Below are 15,556 nucleotides of genomic sequence, written 5' to 3'. Positions count from 1 at the left end.
GGTATCCTTGATATTAACATGAGAAGAAAACAAGAAACTTTTCCTACAATCAAATAACTTACAGAAAGATTAAGCAAAGATGAGATCCCACTGTACTTAAGTGTTTGAGTTGACTTGACAGTTGAAGATGCATCTTCCAAAGCAAGATGTTTGCAATGAACATGTTAGGGTCCTAATTAGATTTCTTGATAGAATCAGCAACAGAATTAACTTTGCTCATCAACGTTCTGATGAGTAATATCAAGTGAGAAATGAAACAAGGAGATATGTGTTCAACAAAGGTTTTTGCCACTATCATATAATCCAAATGGAAGAGAAAGGATTCTCTGTTGATGGAGGGGGGTCCTTAAAATGCTTTTTGCAGATGATATTGTGTTGTATGCATTAAGATCTGGAATACTGAAAACCTCTAAATAAGATTAACAATAATTTTTTTAAGCTAACATTTTGGTAGAGTTTTAAGTTTGAAAAGTGCTTTACATGCTTTATCTCATTTGATCATCGCAACAACCCTGGTGAGGTAGGTGTTATTGTTAAATAAGGATGAAAATACAGAGAATTTAAGTGACTTACCAGGGTCACACAACTAGTAAGTGCCTAGATCAGGATGTGAACTCAAGTCTTTCTGGTTCCAAGTCCAGCACTCTATCATCCACTGTACTACACAGGGACCTCCTAATCTCTCAAGAGTTTAGCTAATTATCTATTTGTGAAAACCAAGTGGATGAAAACTGCCTCTTGACCATACCATCATATACAGTTGAATGGATAGTACACAGAGCTAGTCCATCAGTACATCAATCAAAAAAGTTCCTGAAGATGGACAACAAAATAGGTTATAATTGAACAGAAAGAAGTACTTTCTTCCTTCTATCATTGACTGCCTTATATTAGGGAATGGAACTATACGGGAATGGTACTTTCAATCCAAAATAATTAAATTCAACAAACATTTATTAAGTGCTTATGTTGTACCAGGCACTGTGCTATAAGCTAAAGACATAATTAATACAAACTCAGTCCCTGCCCTCAACAAGCTGACAATATAAAGAGGGAAACAACAAACAAATGACTCCAAACCTCTCTGAAATAAGAATCCATTTTTAAAACAAAAGTATTCCTCCAATAATGCTATATGACTATAAATTATGGAATACCACAGTCTTTGATGAATCAGTCAAAATTGCAAGTTGCCCAAAAGGCCATGGAGAGACATATGGTAGTTGTAAACAGGCTGTAATATATTATTAATGCCAAACGAATACAAAAAACCACTAAAGAGATTTATTAATGGAAAATGAGATGAGTTAGCCATGTAGTATGCATAAAGGGTAGAAAATATGCTCCACTAGTATTCATGTAATGTGAAGAAAGCTTTTAGTACGTAGACCTTCTAGAGGATTTTGGAGTTGGAAAGTGTTACTTCACTGTACAGACAAAGAAACTGAGATTCAGAGGTATGGGTGACTAAATCACGGCTGTAAAGCTAATTAGTAGCAGATTCTAAAACCCGTTCTCTAAATCCCAGTCTAGTTACCACAATACCAGATTAAAGAAGAGTCAAAACATATTATAGGTGATATATTAATGAAGAATTCAACTAAATCAACTAGTTCTGGTCATAGTCTTAAGAGTTAAGAATTTAGGATCTGAGTACAGTAAGCAACTTAATTTTTAAAAGTCCAATTTGATAAACGTCGAATGTTTCTTATGTGGAAGGCATTAAGCCAGTCAAAGCTACACACAACTACGAATTACTACATTTAAAACATATGCTTTACATCACAACACATAATGCTATCATGAAGGAAATTTGAAACTCACAGTCAGAACTGAAAGCAAATCCTCCACACTGCATTCAGGTTTCAAACGATCCTTGAACATCCTGACAGTTGGGTGCTTCAAATAATAATAGGATGCAATTCGGCCAAATGTAAGTGGTTCAATGCTACGATTATCCTGTTTTAAAAGAAATGAAACATTCTGTGTATAAAAAACAAATAAAAAACTGTAGCATAAAGAAAATGGGTAGTTTTTAATTCAAAATGAGTGTGTTACAAAAGCTTACTTGTAAGTCAGGTGTTATACACTAAGAATATATTTTTTTTTCCTCACAGAAACAATGTTATTATAAATTGTGGTTAGGTTCCTAGGCCAGCTCATCAACTCAATTTCAGCAAAATATAGCTGAAGTACTATATGTATAAAATAAAACTGTAAGAGATATGACATGCATTTAAAAAATAAGAAGATCTATATATCTGTATGCATAAAAATGATTAAAGTATCTAAAACATAATAATACCTAATCAACAGTGCTCTTGGTAGACTATCCTGGTGACAAATCTTAATATATAGTTGGTAGTAGAAGTTCACTTTGAATCATGTCCATTGCCTATCAGTCCCTAAAACATGGCTGGATTTTAGGAAGGGAATACAAAGGTCCTTTCTCCAAAGGCAGAAGGCCACTTTTAAAATTTAAACTGATGTTGACTTGGAGTCATACCTCTCCAAGTTTTAAAAAAAAATTTCAAATATTTTATTTTTTTCCAATTACACATAAAAACAGTTTCTTAACAGTTATTTTTTTTTAAAATTTGAGTCCCAAATTCTCTCCCTCACTGCCCTCCGTCTTCCCTGAGATGGTAAGCAATATGATATGGATTATGTATGTACAGTCATGCAAAATGTATTTCCATGTTAGTCATGTTGTGGAAGAAAACACAGACCCCCCCCCCAAAAAAAAAACCAGGAAAAATAATGTAAAAGAAAGTTATTCACAGTTGATCACCATGCAATACTGTTGTTATTGTATACAATGTTCTCCTGGTTCTGTTCATTTCACTTTGCATCGGTTCATGTAAGTCTTTCCAGATTTTCCTGAAAATATCCTGTTTGTCATTTCTTATAGGATAATATTGTATCACAATTATATACCACAACTTGTTCAGCCATTCTCCAAATGATGGGCATCCCTTCAATTTCTAATTCTTTGACACTACAAAAAGAGCTGCCATAAATATTTGTGTACATATAGGTCTTTTTCCTTTTTTTTTTTTAAATTGATCTCTTTGGGATACAGACCTAGTAATGGTATTGTTGTATCAAAAGGTATGCACAGTTTTATAGCCCTTTTGGCATAGTTCTAAATTGCTCTCTAGACTGGCTGGCTCACAACTCCACCAATAGTATATTAGCGCCTTATTTTCCCACATCCCTTCTGACACTTGTCATTTTCCTCTTCTGTCATCTTAGTCAACCTGATACATACCTCTCCAATTTCAATACAATAGGAATATTCCAGTTCAATGAGGGCCTTCTCCACAAGGTTTGAAAGGAACTTATTCATGGATTCATGGCTCACATCATCTAAGTTATAGTAACTAGAAAAGAACAAAATGATTACAACTAACAGCTTTAAGGTATTTTATATTAAATTATTTTAATTAAAATTAATCTTAGTAATATCTTAAATAAAAATATTTTAACTTTATACAGTGTTTTTCTGAGAATTTAAAAACATTTTTTTATTTCATAGAAACTTGCAGAAACAAAGCCAGAAATTATTATCCCCATTTTACAGATGAGCAAACTTACACTATAACATAAGATCAACTGATATGGTTAGTAAGTTGGTTAAAGTCACTGCTCCATGGTAAATGGTTGACCTTATTTTAAGGTTACCAATCTATGTATACAGTAGTAACTTTATTGAAGCCACTACTACTACTACTACTACTACTACTACTACTACTACTACTACTACTACTACTACTACTACTACTACTACCACCACCACCACCACCACCACACCATCACCATCCATTCGCTCAATTACTGACACAGATTTTACTACATGAAGCAGACAAAATTCTAATAAAAAAAAGATAATTAGTTAAGTGCCTACTGTATGAAGACACTGTGGTAGGCCTGGTAGATACAGAAAGTTTAGAGTAAACTCAATCCCTGCCCTGAAAGAACTTACCCAGATAGCTTTATAGCACATAGTAAGCACTTAATAAATGGTAATTGCATTTGAGAACTACTAAATTAGGTGTATATGCTAATATTTAAAAGATCATAATGTTATCAGTGGGAAAGTAATAATTTATTTTAAAAATTGTATATCTAAACCTCTGACCAGAGTGAGCTATTATGTAACAAAACTGTCATATTAATTGACAAGAGTGAACTTCTCATAGGTGAATTAATCACTGAGAATAAACTGCTCACTTTTGGAGGTGGATAAACCATTTAGGGCCCAAGGGAGCCATTTGGTAAATTACTATTCCAATGGCATTAAACAAATAAATGTCATCCTGGGGCCTAGAAGGTGCTTCATCAGGCTTTAAAAAAATTCAACCTGGTTCTGTAGGGTACACACAAAGCTTATAACAGCTTGCTGCATGTTATGCATGTAAAAAAATCATAAGGGCATGTATTTGACCTTTTTTCACCTCTCTACACCCTCTATAGAACATCATCACCCTCTGTAAATCCCTGTGATTGGTAGGAATTTGTGTTCTGGCAAAGGTCCAAAAAGCAGAGTGGTTATCTCCACAGAGTTATAGCAATCCTCTAATTGCTACTCAACACCACGCAAGGTCTCCACATCCCACCACCCCAAGAAAAAGTAAAGGGAAAGGAGATTTAGGATTAGAGTAGTGGAATTTAGCTGTTCTCAAAGCTTGAATATAGGCAGAGGACTTTAAACCTATTTGGAAGTCATACTTACAGCTGGTTAAAAAAAGAAAAAAAGGTGACTGTACTTTCAAATAAAGACAGTAGGCCTGCAAAGGGACTATAGACTTCAACAACATTCAAAGAATTTAGAAATGCTGAGTAGAAGTATTACTGTCATCAGTCATTTCTCTTTTTTCCCCTCAAAGGGGATGAAAATGGGCTCACTAGTATTTTATAAACAAATATTGAAAATAAATATATTTGGACTCCGATTACAGAAATAGATACTTAAATCAGAAATATGTGAATTTGGCAAAAATATCTCCAAATATGAGAATTTGCCGTTGGTTAAGCCTCATAAAAATCTCTTTCCTGAAATTCTGAATTGTGCATCTGTCATGATAGTATCTTGACAAATATGCATTAAAATGAAAAGTAGCAGAGAGAAGAAATAACTGAGATGGTTGTTATAATGTCTAAGAGAAATGGAAAACATGCTATAATTCGAATATTTATCTATGCAGACTAAAGTACAATCATACGTTAAGTATTTAAGCTCCCCTCCCCCAAAGCAATAGCAAAGTAATACAAAAGATCTTATTTTCATTCTAATTTTGATAAAATTTAAGTATATTTTTTTCTTAAACTTTTAGGATCACTTGAAAAATTAAGTCTTTCTTGGAAAATCTTTAGTCTTGTCCTAAAACAAACACTTATGAATGAAATTATGATCAATTAAACATTAAATTAGTTCTGCAGATAATTTAAACCAAATAGATTTTGCTAAAGTCAGATAGAAAAGGGTAAAAGACTAAAATTAGTAACCGTGAGAAAAATTAGCTCCTGGCCTGGTAAACAACTGGAAAGAAGTCTTTAGTAGGAATGATGTTTTTCTGTTCTGGAAATAAAAATAAAAATGCAGGACGTGTAAAGCCCCTTGAAGGACACAGAGTATCCCAAGCCACTTGGAGTTATTAAAAACAGTTTTCTTTCATTTTTTTTAAAGGAAAAATGAAATTCATCAACCAAACTTTTGGCAATGACAGCTCACCACATTATTTTGGCTTTGCTGTTTCTATAAACTTTCTAATGCTGTATTTATCAGCTGTCTGAACTAATATGCACTTAAGAAGTTACTTCTAAATTGAAAACACTAGTGAAAATGTAATTGAATTGCTGCACATATAGCATTATTATATTCTTGCTGGTAAAGGTAGTACAATAAAGAAGTTATTCTGCTGTACTATTTAAACAAGCTAAAAGGGGGAAACACTGTTTAGGAAAACACCCATGACAATTAAAGTATTTAAAAAACATTTTTGAATTTGATACAATTAAAAATAGAAAACAGTATGTGAAGGACTTGCAACATATTGGGTACTCAAATTGTTACTGATTTTGAAACACTGACACGTCCTGATTTTTCTTGCTTTCATGGTGTCACCTGGGGGCAAAAAGATTTCTGAAATCACTAGTGGTTCCAGTAGTTGGTTAGAATGCTCATTAGTAATTCAGTTTTGTATTTTAAAAAATTTATAACTTCCAGATTTTGTTCTTCCTGTGATATACTTTAATGATACACATTTTACAGATGAAGCAAAAAGTCTAGTCAATTAGAAAAATGATGAAAATGATTTTGTGGTTTTAAGTATTATCTTTAAAATAGGTAAAGTAGGTCACGGTATATACTTCTTAACATTTTTAAAATAAGCTGTTGCCAAAAAAAAAAAAGAAAAAGGATAATTAACTGAAAACTTGTGTCTCAGAAGAGGTAACACATCATCGGAGATCTGTACTGAAATCAAAGACTGACTTGCTAGAAAACTGTTAACCACATTTTCTCCAAGCAACATATCATTATATTTTGTTACTGAGAAGCTTTCTCTCAATAAAGACCACATTTTTTTCAAAATTTGTCCCATTATGTATATGCAGAAATATATGTGATGAGGAAACAAACAGAATTAAATAACATAACAGCATTTCGTGTTTTACTAAATTTTTGTACGAGAATGCTTATACTAAAATACTTATATTTTTAACAACAGCAATTCAGAAATGTGTAATTGATAACTTTTTCAGAACAGTAGACTTTTAAAGTTATAATCGATGTAATAATAAAAACAGTTATTTTAAAGCTTGTCCCTTTGAACAAAAAATGTGAAACTTATTATAGAGATGTATTAGTGATTTATTTTAACCAATCTACAGAAAAAATGTGGTTTTTCTCACTATTTGGACTGTGGTTCTAGATCCACTTAAACTATTTTCACATCTTAAAAAAGAAACCAGACATTTGAAATAGAATTTATAAAAGTTACCTCTAAAGTATACACTTTAACAAAAGTAATTAAAGCAGATAAAGATGGAAATTCCTTTTTTCCTAGCTAAGAAAATAATTTTGAAGCAAATGTATTACAATGTTTTGGGGAACTTAGAACAATTTTCTGGATTCATACATCCTCTTGCAGTAAACTAATATAGTAAGCTTCTTCAATGTGAACTGAGGATGGTTGAACAATTTACGTGTGTGTGTGTGTGTGTATGTGTGCATATGTAGTCACTTGGAAGGGATTATATATCATATATTTTTCAATAAGGACAACCACTGAAATTATGCAGTAATTTAAAAAGCAAGTAGTATATAAGTAAAAAAGGCATGTTTTCATTGTATACTTTTCACAGTGAAAAAAATATAATTTATGGGTTATCTTAAGCTGTTATACAACTGTTTAATTACAGATAAAGAATAAACACAATGCAGTTTCATGCTCACTGCATTGAAATCATCTAATCATTATTTTCCGTTTGCCATAAACAGACAGCCTACCTTTTTATCAGCATGCTATTTCATTTATTTCACAGTGAAACCCAGTTTCACAATAATTGACTTGTCAGAAGCTCTAATTTATGAGGCTGGGCTCTGTAAGCCTTCTCTATATTGGACTCAACCTGCACACAAGCAGGGTTGAATATTTACAATGCTGTTAACAGGTGCTGAGTTGTTTAATGATTCTAATAGCCAGAAGCGTACTGAGAAAGCCAGCGGGATCACAATTACAGGCTGTTTGAACACAACAATTACTCGTCCCCTGAGAGGTGTGAAAGTCAAAGGCAGTTTTATACTGACAGCATCTAGCACATGGACTAGACAAGCTAACTTCCATTAGTAGTCTATTGGGAAAAAGTAATAACACACCCCCTACCTATCATAAAAATTCACAAAGTACATAAAATTTAAACAATCAAAAACTGAAACTAACTTTTTTATTATCCTTAAAATTTGTTATCAAAGGAGAAATCATGCAAGAACTACAACACATGAAACCTGAAATTATTTTTCTAATCTGTGAAAGGATGGAAATTTTACCAGTTAAAAAAGATAAAGAGCTTTTTGCAGCAACATAAAACAAAGATAAAGTTACTCCAAACAGTTTGGATTTAATGCAGATAGTGGCAATCATTTCCTGTTTAGTTTATGTAAACCTGGCCAGAGATCTTTCTGGGAAATTTTTCATCAGTCTTGAAATGCTGCTGCTATAACTGTCAGGACTGGAAGTCATTTGTTACAACACCATGTTTTTTTATGTTCGGATTATGCAGCAGTAATAATGACACAAATAATGAAAGTAGGTTGCAAGGACAGCTGAAACTACCACAACATTTTTGTCCTACTATTATTTAAAAGGCTTTCTCAGGAGAATAAAGAAAGTAAAACTGACCACACAAATTGAATTCAGAACTCAATTTAGAGGGTATTATATTTTCTGAAAACAGTAGCTCATAGATCTAGCTATATCTAAATATAAAATATGTATACTATCTGTACACTCATATCATCTCTATTTGTATATGCACATATTGCAAATTATATCAAAACTATATCTATTTATCACATATTTCTGTGTGTGATATAAAATATGACAAGTTATAGTTATTTAGCAGTATTTAGAATATAATAAAAACAGATATAATCTTTTGGAGGCAATCAGAAAATAATAATTATTTTGAATTGTATGTCAAAGACAATTGAAAATAAAAATAAACATTGTCCCCACACACAACTAATTTGTGCTGTGTACCAGGTTGGAGTTTGCTTTAAATTTCCACATCAATTTATAATACTCATATTGTGTTCTTCCACAAATGCTGAATGGCTGGGAATCAGGGACTATCAAGATTTGAAAATTTTAAGTTGCTGTGGTGATACATTACTATAGTTCTGTACTGGGTAGGATAAGACTGGTAGAACTCTTGATCTTGGGATTTCAGAGTTCAGAGCTGTAGTAGGGCTAATGCTGATTTGCTGTCTGCACTAAGTCAGACACGAATGTGGTATGCTTTCAAGAGTGGGGGGCCATTATGCTGCCTAAGGAGAGGCAAATGTTTCATGTGAAAAATGGAGCAGGTTAAAGCTTCTGTGGTGATTAGCAGTGGGATTGGGCCTGTGAGAAGCTAATGCCCTTCTAGCCTGGGCAAGATGGGGAGATCTAATTCTCCCCCCCCAAATTAATTAAGTCATGGGTCATCTGAGATGCTATGGGAAGAGCATGGTGAACATGAATAGACTGTAAAATATTACTAGTCAAGAATGGTGCAGGAAGAGGTAAGAATGATATTTTCAGAGAGATGTATAATTGGGAAAGGATGTAAGCTGGCTATGCAGTAAGAACAGGGGATAAAGGAAAGACAAACATGTTCCAGTGGAATCCATGAAATATTAGGAGACCTGACATCGTGTGGACTCTGCCGTGGAAGATTTGTGGGAGGACTAGGGCAAGAGTTGTACAGGATGAGAAGTTCTGGATGGGTTGTGATTTGTATCATTAGAGTATTCACATCAATGAAATTACCTCTAGTGTTAGTGCTCTTCTTTCCACTCACTGTCATCATGTTATTTCAGACTTTTGTAATTTTTCATTGTGACTAACAGCTTTCCAACTAGTCTCCCTGCCTTATTTAGCATCTCTCTTTCTAAAATCATCCTTTGTAAATTGTCAGTTATCCTCCTAACGCACAATCCTGACAATTGGCATAATCAAAATCTGCTCCCTATCCCATGATGTAAAACCTACCTTCTACAGGCAACCTTCCCAACCCTTCTTAATTCCTGCATCTTCCTGCTGTTAATTATTTCCTATTTATGCTATAAATAGCCTGCTTCACATATATATTTATTTGCATGCTGTCTCCTCCATTAGATCGTAAGGTCCTTGAGGGCAGGGACAGTCTTTTGCCTCTTTTTTGTATTCCCAGAACTTAGCACAGTGCCTGGCACATAGCAGGTACTTAATAAATGTTTATTGATTGACTGGCTGGAATCAGATGAACTAGATTTCAGTCTTGATTCTGTACTAAGTAGCTATGTAATCTTGAGCAAGTGACAGCCTTCCAGGGTTATAATTTTCCTATGTAATTTTCCTATGTAAAATGATTAGAAGAATGTACATAAAGGAGTTCTTTTGAAGGGGTTCCTAATTTTCTTTGCGTCAGAGACTTCTCTTGTATTCTGGCGAAATCTATGAACCTCTCAGAATAATGTTTTTAAATATTTAATACAAAATATATGGCATTATAAAGGAAACTAATTACACTGAAACAGTTATCAGAATGCTAAAAAAAAAAGTTCTCAGACCCCAGGTTAAGAATGTCTACTTTATAGGATCACAGTATCAGATTTAAAGCTACAGAGAACCTCAGAGGTCGTCTTATCCAGTTTTCTCATTTTATTGATAAGGAAATTGAGACCTAAGTAATTTGTCTAAAGTCACACAGGCAGTGTCAAAGATGGGATTTGAGCCTGGGTTCCCTAACCGAAGAATTAGTGCCCATTCCACTGTAACACAGTTACACACCATTTCTCTCTTCCTCACAAAACTGTTTTTTTTCTAAAAAACCTTAAGGTAGCACAGAAATATGATATTGGGGCTATTATCATTATCTCATTCATATCTATTTTTATGGTCTGGGGATGATCATGTTATTATTCTTTTATATTTAATGTTTTATGGACAACTGCAAAGGTACCTATCGCTGAATACAAGTATTAAAATGTAAACACTTCCTCTTAGGCTCACTGTTAAATATCCTCAGTACAATTCCAGTAGCATACAGTATAACAGGAATGACATGCACCTAGAACTGTCTCGATATAATTTTGATCTCTATATTTTCACAGCTTTTCTTTATATGTAGCTTCGAGATTATGAGTATTTGGCATGATGACCTCTATTAAAAACACAGTTCTTAAATTTTTGTGGATCAATGTTTTCTCTGAACAGTTGTGAGCAATGGTTCAGTCCATGATAAAAGGTTGTTTCCAATTGGTTTGGAAGCTGAAATTTCCAGGATATTTTCAGGTCAGTATCTGTAGCATGGCAATTTGTCATCTGTCAGTGCATGAAAGATAGCAGGCATCTGATATTTAACTTATAGCCACTGATTTGTGTCTTGCTAGGTATCAGGTAGGTGCTAAGATTTTATAGCCTGTTGTGATGTGTTGTACAGTTTTAACCATTTCCTTGAATAATCTAGATTGATCATTAAGGATGATCCTTTTGCTGTATCTGGTCAAAATAACCTGGCTGTGCATTGTCATTAAAATTTTCCATTTCCAGAAATATATCTGCATAACTCAATCACGTGTTTGATTCTTCTTTGTCAAAATAATATCAACCGAATTCATCTAGATACTGCCCTTAGAGGGTTTTTTGATTCCAATCTTGGATCTTAGCAATTTCACAGGCTCTAACTAGAGGTAAATCACTGTTGAATACATTTAAGAAATCCAAGAGTAGACTCCTACAATCAGCCTTGATTATTGCTTGGAAAAGTAATGCCCATTTGTCCAAAAGTATTTTTGTAGGCTTCTGACCTGCTTATCATGTGCTGAAAGAATGCTTATCAATCTTTAATTCTATTTTTTCATGAGGAAGTGTCAATCACTCTATAGCTGCTATAGAGTGATACATCCTGTGTTTCACTAATACAGTGAATGAATTTTCTATGAATACTTTTAACATTTGTTATGGTCCATTCTACAGTTCCTAATGCACATAATTAAGATCAGTATTGGATAGGTGTTAACTGCTTTAAATGTGTTCTTCCCATCCAACTTAGATTTCTGCATGCTGGTAAGTTTCTTAACGTATTTAACCACAACTTTTTCTTTGATGACTTTATGCTGAATGTTTCCTACCTAGAGGTGGGCAAAGTATTTGTATGCACTGTTTTCAACCACTGGCTCAATATGACATCTATATTCAAGCGTGGATCTCTTTCTTTGTTGCATATTACAAATTTTATACTCATCGAGTCCAAAAAGCTCAATGATGCTATTGGAGATTTCATGAGATGAAGATTTTTTTTCGGGTGGACCTAAATAGCTTGATATCATCCACGTGTATCAAGTGCTTTGGCTCCACACTTTTTAAGTTTGGTTGCCATATTTAGGTGGGACGATAATGATTTAAGGCTAGACAAAAGCATAATGGGCTTACTACCTCTTCGAAAAATGCGACATTTATATCAGCTATTCTTGACGTAATCATGTTGGTGGGATATTATAAACAGAGAGTAGTTTTTTTTTCTTTTTAAAAGAATAGTTTCCCACCTGGATATCAAATACTCTAGCGTTCTTGTTGCACTTTGGTATGCTTTATATATTTGCAGTAGGTGAATAAACTATAAGTGTAGAATTGAGTCAAAGTCCTTGTGAAAAGCAATGAAAGTACAGTTATCCCTTCCACATCACAGGAGTTACAGGTGCAGGGCCACCATGATCTGGAAAATCCATATAAAATTTTTTGGCCCTACCTTCATATCATAGAAAAAGTCTGAATTTTTTCTTTTTCTTTTCTGGGGTATTTATGGTACCTTATTATAAAATTTGGGTTAAGCATTTCTGAGTTTCTAAACTTTTTCTGTGTTGTCTGCCAGCCATTGTGTCTTGTCTGTGGCTTGCACAAAGCTCTCTCAAAATTCCCATTTACAGTAACTTGTTATGCCAACCCAAGATATATCAAAACCACTATGGGGAAAGTTAGAACGTGGAAGAGATAACTGCAGTATAAATGTCATGGCACTTTTGGGCAAGCTGTTCAATAATTACTGATTCAACAAATCACTATTTATACTTGTGGGACTTTCTTGCACATCTTTTTTGTACCTCAAGCCAATATTGTGTGTTTATGTATGTATTTACATTTTTTTTAGTCAAACAAGCTATGACTATCTTATATGGAAAGATAATCGACCTATATTGAGAGAGGCACTGTTCCTACAATTTGATAAAAGATACGAAATGCCTATTAAGAAAGGTAAGCGTAAGGCTTATGTCCGAGAAGAAGCTGATAAAGTGCTTTGCTAGCAATTCCAGTATCACTATGAGACATTTAAGCCAATAATTGCAGACCTTATCTAACCTCACAACTTGCCTTTTCCCTAAATGTTCACTGTATTAATGGTACACAAGCTTTCTGTTTCTCATCTCATCCAACTCCTATTTTTGTTGATTTGGACTTCTTATGACCATAGAAATGATCAGAACACTTCCATAGCCTTTTTTGAAGGTTCAGTCCTGCCTATGATTTCTTCAATTCTCATTATTAACACAGTTGTTAATTGATGTTGAATTATTATTTTTATTCTTTACACTGTTTTGATGCCTTGTATGGACAGTTACTTTTGCTTATGATTATTAAGAGAACCTAGAATTTCTGATATGCTTTTGACTGCCTAGTTTCTTCATGTTTCTTTTTTTCTTACTCTACTTTGGTAGAAGTTGTCTACAACTTAAATTCCAATCTCAGTATGCCCATCTCTTTTTCAAAATCATTAGAGATATAGGTGTTGATGATGTCATTTGTCTTAATATTAGTTTTCATTCAGTGAAAATTTTCAATGACCTCAGAGACTTTAACTTTTCCTTCTTTGGACTTTGCTAGCTCCTCAAATTTATCTTATTTCATTTAATGTAGGTTTAGGAATGAAATTATACTCCCAAGTCATGTGACCAAAAAGATGGTGGACTAGACATTTTTTCTCATCTTCAAGACCTTCCAAACCTCTCCAAAATAAGAATTATGTGCATGAGATACAGCAAGCAATTGCAACTGTATCTATAAGCTAAGAAAACATGAACCTTAATGAGGTAGCAACTTGATGCACCAATAGCAGAGAAGACTAATCCCTTATCCTAATCAGTAGTATCACCAGGGCCCAATTGGTGAATGTTTCAGGAATCCTGATAGGCATTTACAGCTACCAAGGTAGGGTCTTAAGACACACAAAGGAAGTCTCACCATATATCACTCAGGCTGGTGTTCTCTTACTTTGCCATTCCTTCCTCCTATCTGCCATGACATAGATGATGAGTCGTGATTTAAGGATGTTATTATTAGCATCCAATAAATTGTTCTTGTTATCACCATCTAATTAATAGAGTACTACTTTCCTAGGTCCATTTTAAGTGCTTGTAATAATGTAGTAATTTGTTAATTTCTATTAATGCTAAAAGTTTAGTAATGAAAAGAGAAGAGGGATAAATAAGAAATTACGGTCCAAGGTAAACATATTGATGTATTAATCTGACAGACCTCCTATCCAACATATTTGTTAAATAAATTTTTTTCATCAACTTTACTTTTCCAGAGTAGTTATATTAATCTTTTCTTTTTTGCTATCAAGCTAAAAAATAGTTTAGCAAAACTAACCAATATACTAATCAAATGTGAGAAGATATGCAATGTTTTACACTCATAGTCCCCCCCTCCCTCCACCTCTGCAATAGTCTCCCAGGGATGCTATATTTGTATATTCTAGTATGCTGTAATCTGAGAAAAATTAAAATTGTAAATAACAAAAATGGAAAAACTTGGCAGGACCCCAGGTAGTATAAAAAGGGTTGGTTAAATAGTAAGAATGGGTGACAAGGTATGGAAAGCTAAAGTGATACATTAATAAATCTAATATAGAAAATTTAAGGGAAAACATGGATAAGAACTGAAGAGATTGAAAAGTTGTGAAGGGGTAAATCTCCACTGGTAGGACAAGAGACCTACACCAAAGATCTACCAAAGTGAGTATTTAGATCTGTCTTCTGAGAAGAGTAATTTTGATAATTCTTCTTGAAGAAAGTAGGATATTTCAATAATTATAATTTCATGGCCTATTACTTTGCCTTTTTCCTTCTTCTTTCAAAATCAAATGACATGAAAAGGCTAGTCTTACTGGAAAGTTAGAAAATAAGGACAATGAGGAAAAAAAGTTATTTCTGAATCCCAATGTTGGAGCATAAGCCAGTATCAGGATGCTGAACTTACCTCTATGTTGCACCTACTAAGAGTTCAAAAATGTTTGCCAAATGAATATGCATTATATCTGGCAGTTTTATTGCTTTAGAATGACCTGAATGGCCTTCCAAAGATGAAAGTATAGGTAGTAAATATGAACAACAGGAGTAGAAAACAAGGAAGGCATAAACTTTTCATAATAATAAAGATTATCAACAAGGTAAACTGATATAATTTTTTCTTTTTGGTGAGGCAAACAGGGTTAAGTGACCTTGCCCAGGTCACACAGCTAGTAAGTGTCAAGTGTCTGAGGCCGCATTTGAACTCAGGTCCTCCTAACTCCAAGGCTGGAGCTCCATCCACTGAGCCACCTAGCTGCCCCTGAACTGATATAATTTTTAGCAAGCTGTTAGGTGATCTTGAGGATCTTAAAATTCTCAGTCTTCCTGAATTATATGTCAGATTCTGAATAAAAGGTATTAAAAGACAATTCTAAATCACACTATAATCACTGGCTTTAAACACTTTCAAAATCAAAATGCCCTTTTTTTTAATCACTTGTTTTCTTTTCCAGGATCAGC

General features: G+C 33.7%; 1 protein-coding gene across 5 annotated transcripts in view; it reads right to left on the bottom strand.

Annotated features, from left to right (window-relative positions):
• Window positions 1–15,556, bottom strand: part of ASCC3 (activating signal cointegrator 1 complex subunit 3) — a 358,153-nt gene that overhangs the window by 78,492 nt on the left and 264,105 nt on the right. For 4 of the 5 annotated variants that reach the window (XM_020998271.2, XM_020998273.2, XM_020998272.2 and 1 more), the window contains 2 exons: window positions 3,272–3,383; window positions 1,825–1,959 (listed from right to left, as the gene is read on the bottom strand). In XM_020998271.2, coding sequence (XP_020853930.1) covers window positions 1,825–1,959; window positions 3,272–3,383 — 247 coding nt within the window. Of the gene's footprint in view, window positions 1–1,824; window positions 1,960–3,271; window positions 3,384–5,916; window positions 6,128–15,556 lie in introns of those variants that run through there. The other variant, XM_078155224.1, reaches the window with a different exon arrangement.

This window comes from Phascolarctos cinereus, unplaced genomic scaffold, assembly GCF_003287225.1.
Source record: "Phascolarctos cinereus isolate Bilbo 61053 unplaced genomic scaffold, phaCin_HiC Scaffold_5;HRSCAF=322, whole genome shotgun sequence".
Classification (NCBI taxonomy): Eukaryota; Metazoa; Chordata; class Mammalia; order Diprotodontia; family Phascolarctidae; genus Phascolarctos; species Phascolarctos cinereus.
The sequence above is the reverse complement of the archived record's forward strand: the minus strand, read 5'-3'. Positions and strand labels throughout refer to the sequence as shown.